Source organism: Mauremys mutica, chromosome 11, assembly GCF_020497125.1.
Source record: "Mauremys mutica isolate MM-2020 ecotype Southern chromosome 11, ASM2049712v1, whole genome shotgun sequence".
In the NCBI taxonomy this organism is placed as follows: Eukaryota; Metazoa; Chordata; order Testudines; family Geoemydidae; genus Mauremys; species Mauremys mutica.
The window spans coordinates 83,823,278-83,843,608 of NC_059082.1; the positions used below are offsets into that span (position 1 = coordinate 83,823,278).

General features: G+C 45.8%; 1 protein-coding gene across 1 annotated transcript in view; it reads left to right on the plus strand.

Moving 5' to 3' along the window:
* Positions 1-20,331, plus strand: part of PRKCB (protein kinase C beta) — a 232,598-nt gene that overhangs the window by 75,934 nt on the left and 136,333 nt on the right. The window contains exon 3 of the mRNA XM_044980600.1: positions 17,827-17,909. Within this exon, the coding sequence (XP_044836535.1) occupies positions 17,827-17,909 (83 nt within the window). The remainder of the gene's footprint in view (positions 1-17,826; positions 17,910-20,331) is intronic.

The following is a 20,331-nucleotide window of genomic DNA, read 5'->3' on the forward strand; positions in this document are numbered from 1 at the left end:
GTGTGTGTTTGGTGCCTTTTAAGACTGTCATCCTGCAAGCAATCAGCAACTACAAAAGACTAACTACTGAGGGTGCAATAGGCTAGAGACCCAGTTTTTGCTTTATAAAGGGCAGAGAGAACCTGAAAAGCATGTGGGTTTTTGTACTGTCTTGTGTTTTACCTGAGGAATGTCAGGAATATGGAGTTGTCTTCCTTGCTCTTGCAGGAGATCTCAGACCCTGGGATGCTGAGTGGGAGCTTTTTAGCCCTTATGTGAAGGGTTGGGGCTCTTTGAATCTTTAACAAAGGTCTCTTTCCCACCCCTACCCCAGTGGTTAGCAAAATTTTTAAATAGTCTGAATACAAGTTCACCTTTGAATTTTTGTGATGTGCTGGCAAACCTCATTGTTGTAGGACTGCAGCTAGTGGGTAAATTCTCTTTGCAGGGTTGCTCTCTAAATGGTTCCTGCACATTTGTACTTCATGTTTTGAAGGAAAGGGTTGCTTTTTGTGGCTTTTACTATTTGTGTTACCATGGCATTGGCAGGATTAAGCCTAATAAGTAACGCCAGATCTTATTTATTCTTCCCATCACTATGTTTTAATATGACTCCTGGTTAGGGATAGAAACATGTTGGCAGGAGAAATTTATGACTTGCAAAGTGCCTCTTGAGAACCAAGGGAAATATTAAGGCAGGAAAACAAAAATTAGGCATCAGATTAATTGGGAAAATTAAAAGGATAATTAGGACTCTTGACACACAAGCCGTCAATTGCATAAGGACTGCAGAGCATACTTTCACAGAAGCAGAAAATTCATAAGGCATAAAATGGCTGAGCAGAGTAGTTAAAGCTGTTTGGCAACAGAATTCTTGAAGATTGGTGCAAGTCTCTCCTGGTCGCCCTATGCAAGAATGGAAGCATCCATGCATATGGGCAGTTTTGAAGGATAAAGCTATTGTCACATGGACTGTAGATACAGGAAAGTATCCTGGATGCTAGGATTAGGAGAATGGAGACCAAGATCCGCTTGGCTTTAGGAAAAGACGAGGAACTGCAGATGCCATGTTTGTAATTCAGCAAGCAATAGAGAAGTGCCTAGAGCACCAACAGGATGACTTTTGGGCTTATAGATCTAGAAAAGGCATGCAATAAAGGGGACAGAAGGAGGCTAGCAGCAGTGCAAAATAAGGTGTCTGAGGATTTCATAACTATGGTGAATGCGCTATACAGAGCACCTAAAACAGTGATCCAAACATGTTGTGGAGTGACAGACTCTTGGATTGAAAGTCAGACTGTGCCAGGGGTTGACTCTATGTCCACTGCTGTTTGTCACTGATGGACTGTGTCAGCAGGAAGATCCCAATGGGAAAAGGCGATAAGCTCCTATATGCAGGTGACCTAGCAATAAGGGCATCCTCAAACAAAGATCTAGAGCAGTGGTTCTCAACCAGGGATCCGGGGCCACCTGGGGGGCTGCGAGCAGGTTTCAGGGGGTCCGCCAAGCAGGACCAGGGTTAGACTTGTTGGGACCAAAGGCAGAAATCCCAGTGACCCAAGCCTTGCCATGTGGCGCTGAAGCCAAAGCCTGAGCAATTTAGTTTCGCAGGGTCCCCTATGGCATGGAGCCCTGGGCAACCACCCTGCTTGTGACCCCCTAACACTGGCCCTGGCTCTTATATGCAGAAAAACAGTTGTGATCCGTGGAGTTTTTATTGCATGTTGGGGGGGCCTCAAAGAAAAAGGTTGAGAACCCCTGACCTAGAGGAAATAGTAAACCAATGGTATGACCTGCCAAGCTGGCATGGGATGAATGAGCACCCATGGGTCAGCAGAGGTGCCACAAGGAAACTGGACATAAAGATGAATGGACTCAGACTGATGAGTTCAAATACCTTGGCAGCTGGTTCACGGAGGACTGTGAGCTTGAACGTGAGATGCATTGCCGGCTGGGGAGCGTTGGAAGAGTGTGGAATGACGTCTTGGGGTTATGCATGACAAGCATATGCCACTGAGACTAAAAGCCCAACTATACGGAACAATGGTGCACCCCGCAATGCTGTATTGTACAGAAGATGGGTGGTGGAGAGACGGCAGTTTCAACACCTACATGTGTTTGAGATGAGACGTCTTTGTGCCATACAAGGAGGTAAGAGACAGATTTCAAATGAAGGTATTAGGATGGAAGCCAGCCCATGATGTGACTGACAAAATCAGGGAAGCATGACTGCGGGTTTGGACAGATCCAGGGGATGAATGAAGAGGATCTGGTGAAGACAGCATGGCAGGAGAAAGCCAAGGAGGCGATGGATGGATTGTATCCAAGATGGTAAGCAGGTGGCTCTTCCCCCTCAGACAGACAAAGATCATAGAATCATAGGGCTGGAAGGGACCTCGAGAGGTCATCTAGTCCAGTCCCCTGCACTCATGGCAGGACTAAGTATTATCTAGACCATCCCTGACAGGTGTTTGTCTAACCTGCTCTGAAAAAATCTCCAATGATGGAGATTCCACAACCTCCCTGGGCAATTTATTCCAGTGCTTAACCACCCTGACAGTTAGGAAGCTTTTCCTAATGTCCAACCTGAACCTCTCTTGCAGCAGTTTAAGCCCATTGCTTCTTGTCCTATCATCAGACGTTAAGGAGAGCAATTTTTCTCCCTCCTCCTTCTAACAATCTTTTATGTACTTGAAAACTGTTATGTCCCCTCTCAGTCTTTTCTCCAGACTCAACAAACCCAATTTTTTCAATCTTCCCTCATAGATCATGTTTTCTAGGCCTTTAATCATTTTTGTTGCTCTTCTTTGGACTTTCTCCAATTTGTTCACATCTTTCCTGTAATGTGGCACCCAGAACTGGACACAATACTCCAGTTGAGGCTTTTTAAGTGCGGAGTAGAGCAGAAGAATTACTCCTGCTAATACAGCCCAGAATGATGATTGCTTTTTTCGCAACAGTGTTACACCGTTGACTCGAATTTAGCTTGTGATCCATGATGACCCCCAGATCCCTCACAGGATGTTTTCATGATGACCTGACCCCAGTTGATGGGTTGGGCAGGGGAGAAGAAGAAAACAGAAAATTCATAAGACTAAAGGACGTGAGGGGACAATTAATGAATTCTTCTTAGAAGATTCTGACTTCACATTATAATTTAATGTTGCTATTTGCTTCTTTGTTTAATGTTCTTTCTCACCATCTTCACTTTCTTCAGATTTTTTTTTTCTGTCTAGTATGAGATGTACAAAAATAACCACCAGGCTAAGGCCCTGATTCTGAAATTAATGTTGATCTGATAGTGGGAGAAGAGGCTAGACTCTTAGATCTAGGAGGTGATGGGAACTGAGAATCGTATTACCACCCTAACAAGGAAAACTTTGGGTACATCAGTTTTGCTTTTAAGTAACTTTAAAATAAATAGAATAAAGCTCCAGTATTCACCCACCAAATTATGTTAGAAAGAGACATATGAGCAGGGCAAGGAGATAAAGGAGTATTTTGAATGTGGCAGTGGATTTTTCCTTCTTTTAAAACAAAACAAAAAACCCTTGTGCTTTCAGTGGAGCAGCATAGAAAATGAACAGACTCTTATCTGGCTAAAACGTCATTTGATGCTGTTGCAGAATCAATTGATGTCAGTGGAGCTCTGTGGACGATGTTTAATTATTGCCACTAAAAACCTGCAGGTGAAGCACATAAATATTTTTGTAGGACCTTTTAAATTAAGCTGAAGAAACAACATTCCAATCCAGTGCTCAGCTGGAAGATGCTAACCTATTGTCAGAACTTGAGAGCACCTTTGGCCAAAGCTGGGGGTTAGCACCAAAGAGTTGGTGTAAGCGAGTTCTCAGGATTGCCTCTTTTTCAATTTGATTTGAATTATTAAAAGAATGGTTAAGGGTTGTAAGGAATCCTAGACTTCCCTTCCTACATAATTGCCCCTTTCTCCCAACTTGAAGATTCCCATGTACCACTGGTTTTGTGTGTGATAGGCAACTAAGAACTGCCACATTTGGCGGGCAGTGATAAAATTGTGTGATAAAATGTTGTGCAGTACAACTGGTGTGTTTTCTAACTGCTCTTCCCAGAGATGTGAAAAGTCATGTCAAGCAAACCAAACAAGTTGGCCTTTAGACGGCTTTTACTGTTTGTCCAGCCTAGGTATTTTCTTTCTTTTTTGTTTCTCCCCATTCCGATAACCTTTATTCAGTCTTCCCCTTCCTTGAATCTTGCTGCTTGTACTGTAGGAAACATCTTTAAATGGGAAGGCCTGTAGAACTGAATGGGGAATAACCACACCCAATAAAACTTGAATTCGACTTTTGAATTTTATGGCAGGAATACCATCTTTTATTAAATTGGAGCTTTAAAATTGTCTATAAGGTATATAATTTTCCATTAAATTATATTGGGTTTTTTTAGAGGAACATTGAACCTCATTGGCTTTATCTCTGTTATATATTTTTATAAAGATGGTTTTAAAGGATTCCCTATTTCCACACGAGGAGTGCAGTGTCCAAATTTCGGTTAAATCATTGGACTATTCAGTTTTTAAAGGTGAAGAGTGATGAAGAGGGACATAAATAGTATGTGTGGCACTTCCATATAACAAATGTTTGAATGTTAGGGCAAGATAGCCCTCCAAGGAGGAGAGTTAGAGGTGACTGGATGGAGATATTCATCATCTTTTGAAGGGCTCAGTGAAACCTGATCAGTGCCTCCTTTCTGTCCTCTCCCTGGATATCAGAGCAGGGGGTTCATGCAGTACAATTAAAGAGAAGTATCTGGAGATGAAGTCCAAGGCGATGCTGCCTTATGCAGCATTCAGTCACTGTGCAGGGTTTGCTCTTGCAGGAAGGCATTGGACACAGTGCCTGGGTTTTTAAGGAGGGCTGGATGACTTCCTGACAGCTAACTGCATTTGCACGGGAGATGGGGCTAATCAAATCTCAAGCCGCAGACTCCAAGCTGATAACACACAGGGGTCAGGGAATGATTCATCGTCTCGGTGCAGCATTGCACCATGGGCCAGGTGCATTATAGGTTTGTGCCCCCAATATTTCTGATGCATTGGGTGTAGGAGAATGGTGTGGGCAGCGTACAGGACTGGGTGGGCCAGTAGCCTCCTCCAGGACAGCAGCTTGTTCAGTATTTTAAGTGCTTCCCCACTTCTCCAGCCCTCTTCCCCGCCCCTCGTAGTACCACATCTCTCATTGTGACTGCACAGGTGGAGGCAGCCTTCCCTTAAGGCTGCACACTTGTGAGGATCTGAGTGCTTTGCATAGCAGGGGCAGCGTATTCCGTTTTACCAGTGGAGAAACTGAGGCCCAGAGTAGCTTTCCCAGGGCACAAGGTGAGCCTGTTGCAGAGCCAAGAGCAGATCCCAGGAGTCTCAACTACCAATCTTGTGCTCTAATCACTAGGGCGCATGTTCTCTCTCTGTCCAGGCACTGAAGCATAGCACCTGCTGGCATTCTTCCTACCCCAGTCCCCTGCGCGATCCCATAGGAGCAGATCCAGTGGGACCTCCCTGCTACTGGTACTCATGCAGATTAAAACAGTCCTTGGCCACGTGTTACTTTTTGGGGCGTAGGGGTGGGAGGAATCTCCCATGACTGCACTCGCTCTGGAAGCAATGGTGAGAGCATTACTGGGTGTAGGGCTCAGGCAACCATCAGTGTGTGGACCAGACTTGTTCTAAATCGGCTTGGCTGATCATAGAATCATAGAATCTCAGGGTTGGAAGGGACCTCAGGAGGCATCTAGTCCAACCCCCTGCTCAAAGCAGGACCAAACCCAACTAAATCATCCCAGCCAGGGCTTTGTCAAGCCTGACCTTAAAAACTTCTAAGGAAGGAGATTCCACCACCTCCCTAGGGAACCCATTCCAGTGCTTCACCACCCTCCTAGTGAAAAAGTTTTTCCTAATGTCCAACCTAAACCTCCCCCTCTGCAACTTGATAGTGATCAAAATGCCTGTGCCAGGTCTACACTAGTTGTAGTGCAATGGGGAGAGATTTCCCAATGAAGCTTAAATTTCCTACAGCAGCTCACCCAGTGCTTGCATCCATGGTAACCTCAGGAGTGTTGCTATTTTTTTTTAATTGTTCTTACAAATATAAATCAGACTCACCTGGAAACAGTCCTTAACCTTCAGAACCTCTACTGTGGAAGGCTGCGTTTTGGTTTTCAATGGCCCTGGGGGTTCCCAGTTCCATAGTTAGGCTCCCAAACCGCCTCGTGCTGGTGAGGGGGAATTGTGTGAAAGGGTTTTCCCTGAAGCGGGAGCCATTGGAGCAAATAAAAGATTGTATTTCAAAATAAGAAAAGCTCAGTATCCTGGTGTGTTTGGGCAACTTGCCCAAACTCTCTGCTTTCAAAAAGCATCTGAACGGAGATGGTGCGTGTGAGGTGATGCCGCATGCATATGGTGGGGAAATTCCTTTGTGTTGGTTTACACTGAAAAACAAATATTCTGAGCCAGAAATAAGGTGGGGGGGGGGGGCGGGAGGCTGGGTTCCATTTGCTATAAATAAATCAGGCAAAACTCAAAGGATTAGATACCTGGTAAAATGAGGTGCTGTCATGCAGAACTCTGGCAATACGTCTGATATGCACCTTGTCTTTGAATGGGAGGGGGCTGACTATGGCATTGCGATGGACAGGCAGAAGTAGCATGCTTGGAACAGGATCTAACTGCGGCCTCTTGACAGTTGGCTAGGGTCACAATCAGCCAATAGCCATCCAACACGAATGGGTTTTCCTGCACTCCTGTGTTTGCTGGCTATGCCAACCAAACAACAAGGACCCAGAGGAATAAAAGGCATTGTCCTGACACACTTAATGAGTAGGTACATTTCATGCAGCAGCATGGTCTTCTCTTCCTTCATGGTGGCACCTCTCACAAATAGTTGACGTCAATTTATTTCTTGCAAGATGTTGCAAAGCTTGTTGAAGTTGCCTGGCTTCTGACGGTCCTGCTGCATCAGGTCACGGCGCGTTGGGTCATCGAGGAACAATCTTGCATTGCTTTCAAATGATCCTGTGGAGGAGCTTCCTTCCACCCCTCTGGTTTAGAGTAGTGGCAGAGAGACAGGGCTAGCCATGCCATGAATCATAGGCTAGGAACACCATGGAGAAACCCACATTGTGTATTACTGATTGTTTTCATGGTGTCTTACCAGCATAGAAGCACGTTTTGGGCCCTGTATAAACTAATGAATTCTTGTACTGGCATGTTAACTTGTTCTAGAGCATCATGCCGGTACCACGGTCCCAGCTCTTGAGAACTGGTAGAGGTGGATGAGTCAGTTCAACCCCTTACCTCTATCCCCCTGCATTGTGTAACTGGATGTAGCCCATTGGGCCGAAAGAAAATGCTAATGGCTACTTGTCTACTCTTTGCTTCAAAATAATCTCCCAGGGACAGCATTTCCAGCACTCCCTGCAGCTTGGTCTGTTGTCCAATTGCCCTCATGGTTACCAGTAAAGTGTCTTTTCTTTTGTGGAGTTTAAATGTTTCCTGCTATCTGAAGACCTTTATGGGTTTTTTTCTCTGTTGACTGCTAAGGATAATTGTTCTAATTCACTTACTCTAGATGAGACGTGGTTGCTATACAGAAGCAGAGTCTGTTTTGAGAACAGAGGAAAAAACATGCTGGGATCTGGAGGAAGAAGATCAATGATATACAGCTGCCTTATCCAAATTAGCACTAGCTGGGTCGCTAATGTTGGGCATTTGGCTTAGAATATGCAAAAGCTCCTGTGGGTCCAAGTTCTCCCACCACTCTCCCCAGGGCAGGGCAGAACTGCAGATAAATCCAGGACACCCCGGCCCCCCTGTAGCCAACCTCCCATGCTTGGAAGATACACAGTGCATGTTGCATTACTTAGCAGCAATATTGTTACACAATAGTGAACACCTGTTAGCATCCAACTTCTCTCACAGTACAGTATCGCTTACCATTTACAAGCTTTAATTCAATGAACTGCGTGTCTGTCTCCAGCAGACCTATCCAACTGTTGGAGTTGATGGATACACTGTCTTTGAAGTCAGGCTGAGCGGGACCTCTCAGCAAGGGCTTTCCTCCCTGGTAGCACAACTAGACTTTTACTTTCTAAAATTCATACTCTTGGAACAAATTTTGTCCTGTTTTTCTTGGCAGTACAGACTGTGATTTGCTTGGGAAACTGCTCTACAACTTTCCTGGGGGTTGTTACAGGTTGCATCTTAGGCTGAGAAGCTTTTAAGTGATTTTATTACTTTCCACACTTGCCTTCTTTCCTACCACCAGAGTAACACACGCTTGCAAATACCCTTGTGTCTTGCTGCTGCTGTTGCACAGTTCTGCTGTTGGGGTGTATTGCTGGAGACACATTATTTCTGTGCTAAAACCTTCGTTATAGGGAAGCGGTCAAATTGACTACGGTTTTCTTGCTGCACTGTTAATAAACTGGCTCTGTGTGTGTGTGTGTGTGTGTGTGTGTGTGTTGAGTGAAACATCTAGTCCTCTTATTGGCAGACTTTTTTAGTTGGAGCTGCTCATCTAACTCATCATGAATTAGGTTGCTGGTGCCGCTTGTATGTGGATAGCTGACACAGCACTGCTGTGAAATGGCTCTTCACTTGTGGTGCTCACTTTCATGCCAAACTGGCCTGGCCTGCTGTTGTCTTGTTGTGAGTAGGTGTCCGTTGCAGCACATGGTACATCGTGAGAGTGTGGCCGTGCCTGTGGCCGAGCCCCAAGCCTGCAGTTGTGCTGAAGATGCCTTCAATCACTAGGGGTGGTTTATAGTACTGTACTCTGAGCTGCTGTCCTGGGCAAACTGGGTGCTGCTCCCAGCTCTCCAGAGTCAGGGACTCCTTCTTCCCAGTTAGGTACATTCTCCTGAAATTCTGTCATGACTATAAGATGCGGCAGTTTAAAGAGCTACAACTCGGGTGGCACAATTAGCACTGCGTATGCATGGATCTTGGAGTGCAGCTGGTTAAATTCAAGGGATTGACAAGTTCAAACTCTGTCTATTCTTTAGTTTGGCCACCTGATCTAGACTCCTCCTGGCCTCCTCTACAACACAGGCTTCCCATTTAAAAATCTCAGATGAAATGATGCTGGACTCCAGGGTAAATCTGATTTCCTCACTGCTCGGAAAGCATCTTCCCTCCCTTCCGTCACACCCACTTGGACAGTATTGCACAGGTGCAAAGGGATGGCTTTTATCTTCCTGTGAAGCATCCATATGAGCCATGGCCGGATGGAGGATACCCATTCTGAGGGTCTGGTGTTCAAGCTAGTATGGAAAATGGTACGTTTCCTAAACAAGATTTCTTAAAACCTGAAGAGGGTGTGTGTGTGTGTGTGTGTGTGTGTGTTTTCTCCCCTGAATGACTGTATTAGAGATAATATATGTTCACTGAATGGGAATTTCAGGCCAGCAAACATTCCTGCATTAAGCAATGGCAAATGATAAAGGAATGTCTGTTAATGTTTGTTTTGATTCTACAAACTACTCACGATCTGTGCAACTTATCTGTGGGGTTTGATGACTTTATTATCTATATCAGATCTACAAATTAACAGTCTAATTAGAGACCTGGGAAAGCTGTTGCTTGTACTGTAATTTCTAAACTGCTGAAGATACAATCTTACAACTCCTAAGTGTAATGAAATTAATACACTGGCGCAAAAGAGTGCCTCCCAGAGGTACCAGTGTGTATATAAAGATGTTTAGTTGCCTGATTGGGCTTTGCGCATGAGGAACATTTGTGTAGAAAATCAGACCTTGGATTTTGCTCAGCAGAGTGGAAATTGAGTAATTCCTTTGCAGTGTGAAGCACTGGATTAGTCACCAGAAGAGAGATCTGATGATCATCTTCTTTCTTCTGTGTTCGGTGGTGCAGCTTTGTAAGAATTATGGCACAATCCTGCAAACACATTAACACCTGCATAACTTTCATCATGTGAGTAATCCCATTCATTACTCAGCAGCAAGAGCTGACTGTTCATGTAACTAGTCCCATTTAAAAATTAGGCATGTGCTTTAATGTTTGCAGGTTTGGGGCCGAAGGGCTTTATCCGAAGCCCAATGAAATCAATGGAAAGCTTCCTATTGACTGACTTTGGATCAGGCCCTAGATGTGCTAGGTGAGGGTTACACGTTCAGGTTTTTTTGCAACCCACCCTCCCCTCCAATTGATTTCCATTACAGCAGTCTGTGTTATGGACACAACAATCTGTGTTCCTATTTAATAGCTTTGTACTGCTGCTCAATACACAGTTACCACAAAGATGATTTCTCTGCTTATTTGCAGTGGGCGGTGGTGGTGGTATCGCTGGCTTAATTGAGCTGTGACATGTAATATTTTGAAGGCACCGTAATTATTTTTCTGCTCGGTGGCAGAATGTTGCATTGCTAATGTGCCCTGCAGGATGCCACTGAAAGGCCAGGAGGTGTTAGCTGTGTATGTATATTTAATGACTTCCTTAATTATTAAACTCTGAAATGAAACCTCAACAGAGCATAAGGACAGGCTGTCCTACAAAATTTGGGATGGTTTGAACTTCTGAGCAGACCTAGACTTCCTAGTTTCTCTGGATGTTTCGACACCTCTGCTGCTCATGTAGTGGGATACTTAAAATGAAGGCGTGGTGCTTCCCTTCCTTCCTTCACAAGAGAAAGGGACACAGGCCAAGGTTGAGCCTCAGATTTGTGTGTCTTGGTTTCCTTTCTGCTTACGGACTACTGGCTCCAGCTGCTCTCACAGTCGCTCCTCTTAAGCGTTGTTCCACCTGCCCTCCATGCTATCTCCATCCTTTACCCTCCTCCCTTTTCCTTTTCCCCTTTAAGCTGATCCTGTTCTGTCTTCCCCCCTCACCTAGCCTTGTCCTACAACAAGTTTGTAACATCCTTCTCCGTTCCAGTATGCTAGGGTATAAGTAACAAAACTTCTTTTAACCTGGCTTCTAACCTTCATTGCATCTTGCTTATTCTGATACTGGTAATGGTGTTCCTCAGATGTATTTTGTCTGGAAACGTATTCCAGTTCAGCACTTTATTGGCATGGGGAGGGTTGGCCTATCCTGGGAAGAACGGCTTAAGGGGATGAACAGCTTTAGACTGAGGTGGCTTTAAAATTTGTTTTTGTTTCTTCTTTTGAAGAAAGGTGCATAAAGGTGACTTCATAAAAGCTCCTAGGATCAGCTCACCAAATGAACATGTCAGCCTGTTATACAATAACAAAATGCATGGACTTGAAGTCTGTTGAAGGAAGGAAAGGTTTCGGGTGGAATCTGTCAAAGGGTGGTGGTTGGGATATGTAAATAGGTTGGTAAGGAAAGCTGCAGTTGCAACACCAAGCCGTTTGCAGGTGAAACAGCAAGTGCTGTGTACCCAGTGGGTGGGGTTTTCAAGAGTGCTCAGTGTTGGCCACATTCTGCTCCCGTCGAAGACAGTTGGGGTTGTAGCAGAGTTAGGGCAAATGAGGAGCACTCCCAAAACTCCCACCTAACTCGTTAAGCTATCAGGAGACCTTTAAGCCTCTTACCCACGTGTCTAAAATTGTAAATGATCCCTATAACCGAGCTAGTGAGGAAATGGATGTTAATGTCATACGCTGGATGAAAAGCTGTGGCAAACCCGCATTAGTGATGGAAATTGGGGTATGCCCCATGTCCAGTAATGAGGCTACCTTTTGTATCCACAAAGGTAAAGGGCATACGGCCAGATGCCATCTGCTCCGGCATTCCGTCAAGACTAAACGTTACTCAGAGCCTAAACTGGCACAGGCAGACTAGTCTGTTTCTCTTGCTGAAATCTTCCTGGCTTGTTAGTCATTTTGCCCAGCCACATTTTAGTGGTTGCGTTCGCAGTCCCAAGAAACGTAGTAGGTGTCTCACAATAGAAGCAAGGCAGGGATGATGATAGTCTTAAAGAGCTTAAAATCCAACATCGCACACGACACGAGGAAGGGGCTAGAGTGGGAAGGAGCTGGGGAGGAAGAGCAGGGTCTGCAGTGGGAGGATCACTCACCAGAGGTGAGGGCCACAGCATGGTGGAGCAGCCTCTGGGTCTATATAAATAAATATCTGACTCATTTCTTGTGTCGCATCAGAGGGTAGAGGTCTGGTGTGTCTGCTCTGGAAGGGGGTTCCAGACGCAGAGGACAGCGCTGGGGTGCAGGGAAGCATCAACGCAACGGAGGGAGATGCTGACAGATGGTTGATCCAGGCCGTTGGCGTCGGCGGGGCCCTCAGTAAGGGATTAGATCACGTAAGCAGGGACAAGGACAAGATGCTTAATCTTGAGGCAGTGAAGAGTCCCGGGGGAGGGATTCGAATAGCGGGTGCTGTGGTCTGATTGGCAAGATGGTCTTAGTGGATGCACTGGGTGAGGGTTGGGTGGGGAGGGGCTGAGGGGGAAGCTGCAGAAATGGAAAAGGCAAATGAAGATGAAATTCTGGATGAGAATTTCTCTGCTCTGTGGGCAGGATTCAGGGAGTCAGTCTCTTCTGTAGAAGTCAGGTTTATCTGACCATAGAGGAAGCTGGTTCAGTGACATGTTGTCAACTGCCTAGTGAAAATCGCTTTGCCATTTAACTTGTTCATATTTATCCTCTTAGAATTTGGGTCACTTTCTGGTTTTCCCCTGCTGATTCTTTTGGGTCTGTCCAGCAAACAGCTTTCACTTCATTTCCCTGCTATTTTCAATAGAGTGGGATCAGTGTGGCTGCCTCAGTTTACTTCTGTCTTTCCTGCTCTGGAAAAGGAGTGGTGTTTTCACTTCCTCATGCAGAGCAGCAGGGGGAGCTCAGACCTAACTTTGGGATGAGCCATTGCATGGAATTCCAACAAGAGCTCTTCCTCCAGAGGAGTTGTATTGGTACAGAAATAGGTGAGAGGCCTGCTCTGGCTGAGTTCTCTGCCTGGTGGGTGCACCTGTGGGTTCCGTTTTCCTTTAAGTTGCTCTTATTTTTAAAGCCATTTTCCTGCTGGCCAGGGATCTCATCACTTCATCCTAGACTCATCCATCTTGGCTTAGTAACAAAGAAAATCCCAAACAAAACAGTGGGAAACATTTAAAAGTCAAATTCGTGGCCAAATTGTGTGACCCCGTGTTGGAAGCAGGGAAGGGAATTAGATCATCTCCTGTTATTTATTTCTTGACGACTCCACCCTAAGACTGGGAAGGTTAACGACTAGTCAGGGAAAGAGGCAGTGAAGGCAAGGGCAGCTCCACCCGCCCCAGTCCATGGTCTCTCTTGCTGGGGCTCTCCTGGCTTGTGTGGGTGAGTGCTGTGAGAATGACCAGGTGCGCAAGGTTGATGGTTTGAAGCTGAATGGGGTTGGTTGGTGGGGAGGACAGTTTGGGGCCGGCAGGGTGACTACAGCAATGGGGAGCATGCAGCAAAGAGAACCTCCTATTTGGGTTAGCGAGTTCAGTATCAAAAGATCAAGAAGCTCTAATGCAGGGTGAGACACCATGGAGACTGGAGTCCTCAACCCATAGCCCAAGTTCTTTGCTGCGGTGGCTGCCTGTGGTACTTTCTCCACACCATACTGCCAGGCTGCTTCAACCCAAACAGAAGCGCCGACCTTCTGAAGGAGACTTCAGTCTCAATGGCGTCTCATATAGGGGTGGTAGGGAGGTAGGTGGGCACTCTTCTGCTAGGAACTAGACTTAGACCACTCAGCTATTAGGGAATTGCAGCTCTCAGCCAGAATTGAGGTGGGGCAGCTTCATAAAGCTGAAAAGTTCCATGACAGACTGTCAAGTCTGCATAATCCAGTCCCCACCTGAGTATCCAGCTTCACGTTATTAACAGTTGAGGAGGGCGGACGTGAAATACACAGTTTAAGCTTTTGTTAGGGAAGTGAACTGAAGCCAGCCCCTTAGTAGAATTGAAGACATTTAATAAACTGGCCACTAATAACTTAAAGCACCAACCTCCAGCTTTATCTTTTCATTGGCTCAGTTCTAATCCAGTCTTTTTAAGCTGCTCCGACTTTTATTGTCCATTGTTGGCAAGCGCTGCTTTTGTTGTCAGCGGTGTATTGCTATCAGCTTATTATAAGAAGTGACATTTAATACCATTCCTGTACATCTTGAATATAGGCTCAGTCCAAACTGCTTGACTCAGATTTATCATGTGGATTCCCTTGAGCCAGGCAGGGCATGAATTAGATTTGATGTCCCTGAGCACAGTATTGGGCAGAGAGCACTGCTGACTGCCTTCTAGATTTTCAGAGTGAAGCTTGCGTTCAACAGCAGAGTTTTTCCTTTTTCCTTTATATTTGGAGGGTGGTGAGGAAAGTGGTACAGTGAAGGGCCACTCAGGCCTCACTGGTACCAGTCCAAGCAAAAATTAAAGAAGCCACCATAGAATTTACCCTTCATTGTGCAACATCCTGAGGGCGCCTGCACTTGGGTGTGTCTTGGTGGCACATTTTAATTTGCACCCAGGTTTAGGGAGAGTGTTGCTAATAGATTCTTAATTTCTTCCTTCCTGCTTCCCAGATTGTGCTGTCTTTATATACAGATGAGTAACAGAGAGCAGAGGAGAAACTACCAAGGAGGCTCAGTGGTTCAAGAAGACCGATACTTGTAGGTTGTGGAGGAGCCAATCCAAGTTCCTACGGGGGGAAGAAATTACTGGCAGTAATTGTGCCACTCAGAAAAACCCGTCTACCTTCACTTCTTTCATAATGAAACGTTGGGAAATGGATGAGCACACGGCCCACTACATCTCACTAAAACGAGAGGACTGTGAAGTTTAGCTGCAGGTTTCACTTGCTCTGTGCTTTGCTCCTACAAAAAAGATGTCCTGTACCCATGTAATCAAGCCTTCATTTTCATATTTGCACCCATCAGTGATTTCCATCTCTCTGTCTCATACCTTCCAGGTTGAACTTGTTGAACTTTTTGCACCATGTATTTTCTTTTGCTCTTGAATTTAATTTCAGAGCTGCTTGGGGGAAGGAGTTGTGCTTTAGGAGAAAGGGAGGCTCATGCGGAGGAGTATGGAGTTTTAATGTGATGTAGCCAAAAGAGTCGTCGTCAAAGTTGCCTTTAATCCGGACAAGTTCTTCACTAGCCAGAGCCCGTGCCAAGTTATTAACAGCTGCCGTTCAGTTCTCCTTATGCCCCCAGTTAGAGCTAGAGAGCTCACCGTGGCTATGGAACACCTGGTAGGTAGTGCAGAGCTGGGCGAGGATGGGAGGGAGAGAGGACACAGGAGACTGGGTGCATTTGGCCAAGCAGCATTTCACTGGGCATCTTGTCTTGTTTAAGCTGGGGACGGCTGGTGACTGGTTGTGCTGAGGGGTTTAATGCACAATTTCTGCAACTACACATTCAAATCCTTCAGCGCTGTGCTCTGTTGTGGGTTGGTTCTTCTGCGAAATGTCAAATAATCCCAGTCTAGAGGGTGCAAACTCAGACACTGTCGTTTAAATTGTGGGCATGCACCAGTCTGCATGGGAAGTGCCTGTATAAGATATTGCCTTAGGCATGTGACTGTCTCCTGCTTTCTGTAGCCAGGCCCGAGAAGAGCTTGCCACTGACTCCAGGCTTAGTGACTTTGCCTTTAGCTCAAGTGGTAGAAGCCTGTTTCCCTGCTGACAGCTACTGGGGCATGTCCAAGATTCACACCCCTCTGTGTTCAGTCTGCACTGGCCATGAGTCTGCTATAGCCCCATCTACAAAGCCCGGGCTCTCTAGCTCAATCTCTAACAGCTCCTGGTTGTAGCTCTCCAGATCCTTGGTTCAGTCCCTGGATTGTCAGCCAGGATGATGATGGCCGTCACATCCACATGTGGTGATGTGTTAAGCTTGAATGCTCATTCTGCTCAGAATAGAAACAAGGTCATGTGACTTCTTTGAGGACTAGGACTTAGCTACACCATTCAAATTTCAAATATTCATGATTGCTCTCCACAGTGCCTTTATGAACATGAGAAAATTGCAATCTGGAAGCAGGAGGAGTCTCACTTCACGTTGTCTGCTGGTAGTTATTGACACGGTTCTGTTAGGGACGTGCATTTGTTGATCAGAGAGAAGAGTGGTTGAATTTAAAAACTCCCTTCTCTGTAAATGTAGGGCCCAGCCATACAAGGTGCACCACTAAGCTCCAGTGAAATGCTGAGCACCCGCCCCTCTATACGCCATCTGTGCCCTTGTAAAGTGCAATCATTTAAACACGGGGGCTTTTAACAATACAGCCAAATACTTCCAAGCCTGCTATTTTCAGCTCCCTCCTACATCCCCTGATCTTGTTTGCAATACTACATTGAACTCTGGGCTTAATGCCTTGTGACATCTTGGTTTCTGTACCTTCACAATTTGCCAGTGTTTGCACCTTAGGTATCTGACTCAGAGTACCCTTAAGTCTTTGGTTTTCTTCAAGAGATGCTGGTGTGAATGTTTTGTAAGATGGGAGTAAATAGCTGTTCTTTTCTGTAAGCCAGTATATAGCTTGGAGCTGTACAGAAACCCTGAGGCTAACACTTTCACCCCGGGTGCCTACAGTTAAATTAGTATTTAGGCATCCAAATCAAAGTGACTTTCAGCAAATTGGCCAGGCCACTTTGATTTCACTGCCTGTATACAGCCCCGATCCAGCAAACCATGTAAGCACATACATAACTCTACGCACGAGTAGTCCCATAGACAAGGGCGGCTCCAGGCCCCAGCACGCCAAGCGCGTGCTTGGGGCGGCATGCCGCGGGGGGCGCTCTGCCGCGGCTTCGGTGGACCTCCCGCAGGCGTGCCTGTGGAGGGTCCGCTGGTCCCACGGTTCCACCGAAGCCGCGGGACTAGTGGACCCTCCGCAGGCACGCCTGCGGGAGGTCCACTGGAGCCGCGGGACCGGCGACTGGCAGAGCGCCCCTCGCAGCATGACGCCGTGCTTGGGGCGGCGAAATGTCTAGAGCCGCCCCTGCCCATAGACTTCAAAGGCGTGACTTGCCTGTTTAAAGTTAGGCATGTTCTTAAGTGCTTTGCTGGATCAGGCCATGTCGATGGAATTTTAGGCATCCAGGTTTGAAAACATTGGCCTTAGCATCCTGTGACTTATTTATTTGTGATCTTCCCACGGGGAAGACCTCCACACACAGGCCCTGAATCTGTGGCTGGGTTCCTTGTGTAAAATATAAAAGCTATAGAGAAGAGGAAGCGACAGCTGCTTTCATAGTATAGCAAATTACTGAGCCTCTTGGGCTGGAGAAGAGTGTTCCTCCCACAGACTTCTTATTTGCCTACCCCTTTAAGGCTAAGTCGCCATTATGCTGTACAGCTCTCTTGTCTATCTGCTGATGCTCTTTCTCTCCTGTAGTATACAGTCACCTCGAGAGAGGTGGGAGTCAGAGCATGGCAGGATGATTTATACATGAGGTAACTTCAGAGCATCCAACATCAGTGATGCTAAGTTAAGTGCATGTAGATGTGATCCACGCTTTCCATTAGTTGTTTATGATGCTCATTCAGCTTTTCACGTCAGTGAAGTTGCACTGAAATACGATCTCTGTTGATATCATGCAACAAGCTGTTCTTAAATTCCACCATGGTCTTGTCGAAAAATGACCTGCCTTAGGAGTTGTGGGTGTCTTTTTGCTGAGAAATAACTGACTAATGCTGTTAATTCTGACTGCCGATAATAGAAAACAACATTTCTGAAAACCTGCTCTGATAGGAGGCTAATTAGGCATGTCTTACAAAGAGATAGAAAATGAAATGTAATGATCCAGCATGTTTCAGTGCACCTGTGGAAAAGCCTCATATCCTGATGTAACTAGTTACAAGCTTTTCATTTACCTTTTGATTGACATTTTCACTGCATTTTCTTTGCAGTTTGCTGCTTCGTTGTACACAAGCGGTGCCATGAATTTGTTACTTTCTCCTGCCCGGGTGCTGATAAAGGTCCTGCTTCTGATGTAAGTAAATTCAGCAGCTGATCTCCTGTTTATGGGTTTGCAATGTGAAGTCAGGGGGGGAGACACTCGTGAGCCAGATTGGCAGTAAAAATTTCAACCTCGGCTTGAAATCATGGGGGCAGATCTTGAATGCAAATTGCCGCTCAATAAACATTCTGTTTGTCTCTTGTATGCACAGCAAAGCTTTTGAGAAGAGATTCCGCTGACTCTTTTGGCGGATAATGGTTTAGCCAGTGAAAATGTTGCCCTTTCATAGACTTATAGACTTTAAGGTCAGAAGGGACCATTATGATCATCTAGTCTGACCTCCTGCCCAACGCAGGCCACAGAACCTCACCCATCCACTTATATAACAAACCCCTAGCCTATGTCTGGATCTTCGAATTTCAGCACTATTAGTCATGTGAACTATTTGTATATTTTTGAGGTTTTATAATAAAGATCTTCAGATAGGTGGTCACTTGTTGCCAGTTGAGACAGAACCACCTCAGTGTCACAGAAGAAGTGCTGAGGCTTGAACAGAGGGTTGGGAACCTGAGCTGTCATCCCATCTGCCTCTGGTACCTTGACTAAGTTACTGCCTCAGTTCCCCATCTGTAAATTTTTCATATTTAATATACCTCCTGCACTGGCTAACCTGTAGTTCCAAGGGTTAATTAACCCTTGCCAAACACTTCTAAGTGCTAAAATAGCTATTCAAATCATGCTATAGAAGACCTCGCAGACTGTTCTGTTGTCCCTAGCGATACTTCTTAAACATCTACCCTAGCTGAAATAGCTGATTGTTTCATCTTTTGTCACACTGATGAACTAACTGTCAGAGGATGAGTTGCAGTTTTTAAAAATCTGTCTTTAGTGGGTGGCTAATCTACAGGGTTTCCTCTGAGCCCTAAAGACTCTATTGACCCTGACCCCTCTTCATCACCTTGATTATCATGCCACAATCCAGTCACTATTAAAAGTGCTAGCCCTATCCACTACTCCAATATTTGATGAGAATTCACCTCTGTTACAGTTTAGATTCTCTTGGTCATTAATATACAAAGTCATCCCTGATTATCTTAATGCCATGGGTGTTTACCAGAAAAAAATACATATTTTTCAAGAATCTCCATTACAATATTAGCCCTCAGATTTAATTAAAATTATGCATATGTTTGTCAAACCCTCTCCTGCCCCCAGAAAAAAACGTTTAAATCAATTTCACACCTCCCCTTTGCTTTGCGTGGTCAGCCTTGCACCAATCACTGTAACTTTCCCAGGAAGGACTGACATGAAGTTGACAAGGCAACAGTATCCAGTATAATTGCTTACTGAAAAATAATAGAACAATTATAGTGTGAAAATTTGCCACTTTTAAAGCCATTTCCTGACAAACCATAGTGGTGGTTTAATGAATGATTTACATTTTTCTTGGTGAATCCTGATGTCTACGAGGAAGACAGGCAGTGTGAGGCACAGCCAGGCATGGAGCAGTCATGTAAGATTCCCTGCAATCATTTTTGCCAGTGCACTTCAGGCCTGGCTGGAAGGTCTAACTTTTTTACCATGGAAACTGATTAATTTCAGCAACTGCTACAAGAAAGGAGATTGAATTGGAGACACTACAGTGCACCAGAATGCTAGTTAAAAATAGAAACAGTGGGAGCAGGAGGCTAAAGTTTAACCAAATGTGGTGGCTAAATATACATTCTGTGGCCACTAGAATCTGAAGTGGGGAATAACTAGATTGCATGCTGAGATTTATAGAGGGCACCTTTCTGCATCATGTCATGGGCCTCTGGCCCTTCCCGTGACGGGCTCTGTCGCTGAATCTAACAGAGGCATGCGCACACATCCCAGAGCGCCGTGGCCTCTTTACAAATGGAGCTGTAATGGCAGGTCACATGCTGGCTCCTAGTTGTAGTGGGTGGGGGTTCCCCTGAGAGGGGGAGACCCAGACTGTGGGGGTACTGCCAGGGGACAGCACCCAGTGAAAGGGGCACCAGGGCCTGGGAGGGACACGGGGGCTGCATGAGCTAATTCCCTGAGAGACCAGCAGGAGGTGCCTCAGGGGTGAGTCCCGCACGTTTACATGCTAACTTCTCGGCGCTGTCAGTAGCACACTTCAGGGTATTGTGTACCACAGACGTGTACTTGACCCCGGTCCTTCAGCTTCAAAGAAGGCCCTTGATGCAGTATGTTCGGTTTTAATGACTTGGCTGGTGAATAAGGAGGACGGCGCTGGAGAAGCGAATGCAGCTTTCACGTGTTCAGCAGATCCGGTGTCCTGCCAAAGGGCTGAAGGCTACAAAGGGTCTGGATAGGCTGTTCCTGTTTCTGGCCCTGGGTTAGCTGGTGTCAGTCCCTGCCAGTCATATGCCCCCCACTGAATAGTACGGGCCCCATGGCTGTGAGGGCTAAAGGAGGAGCCTAGCAGAAC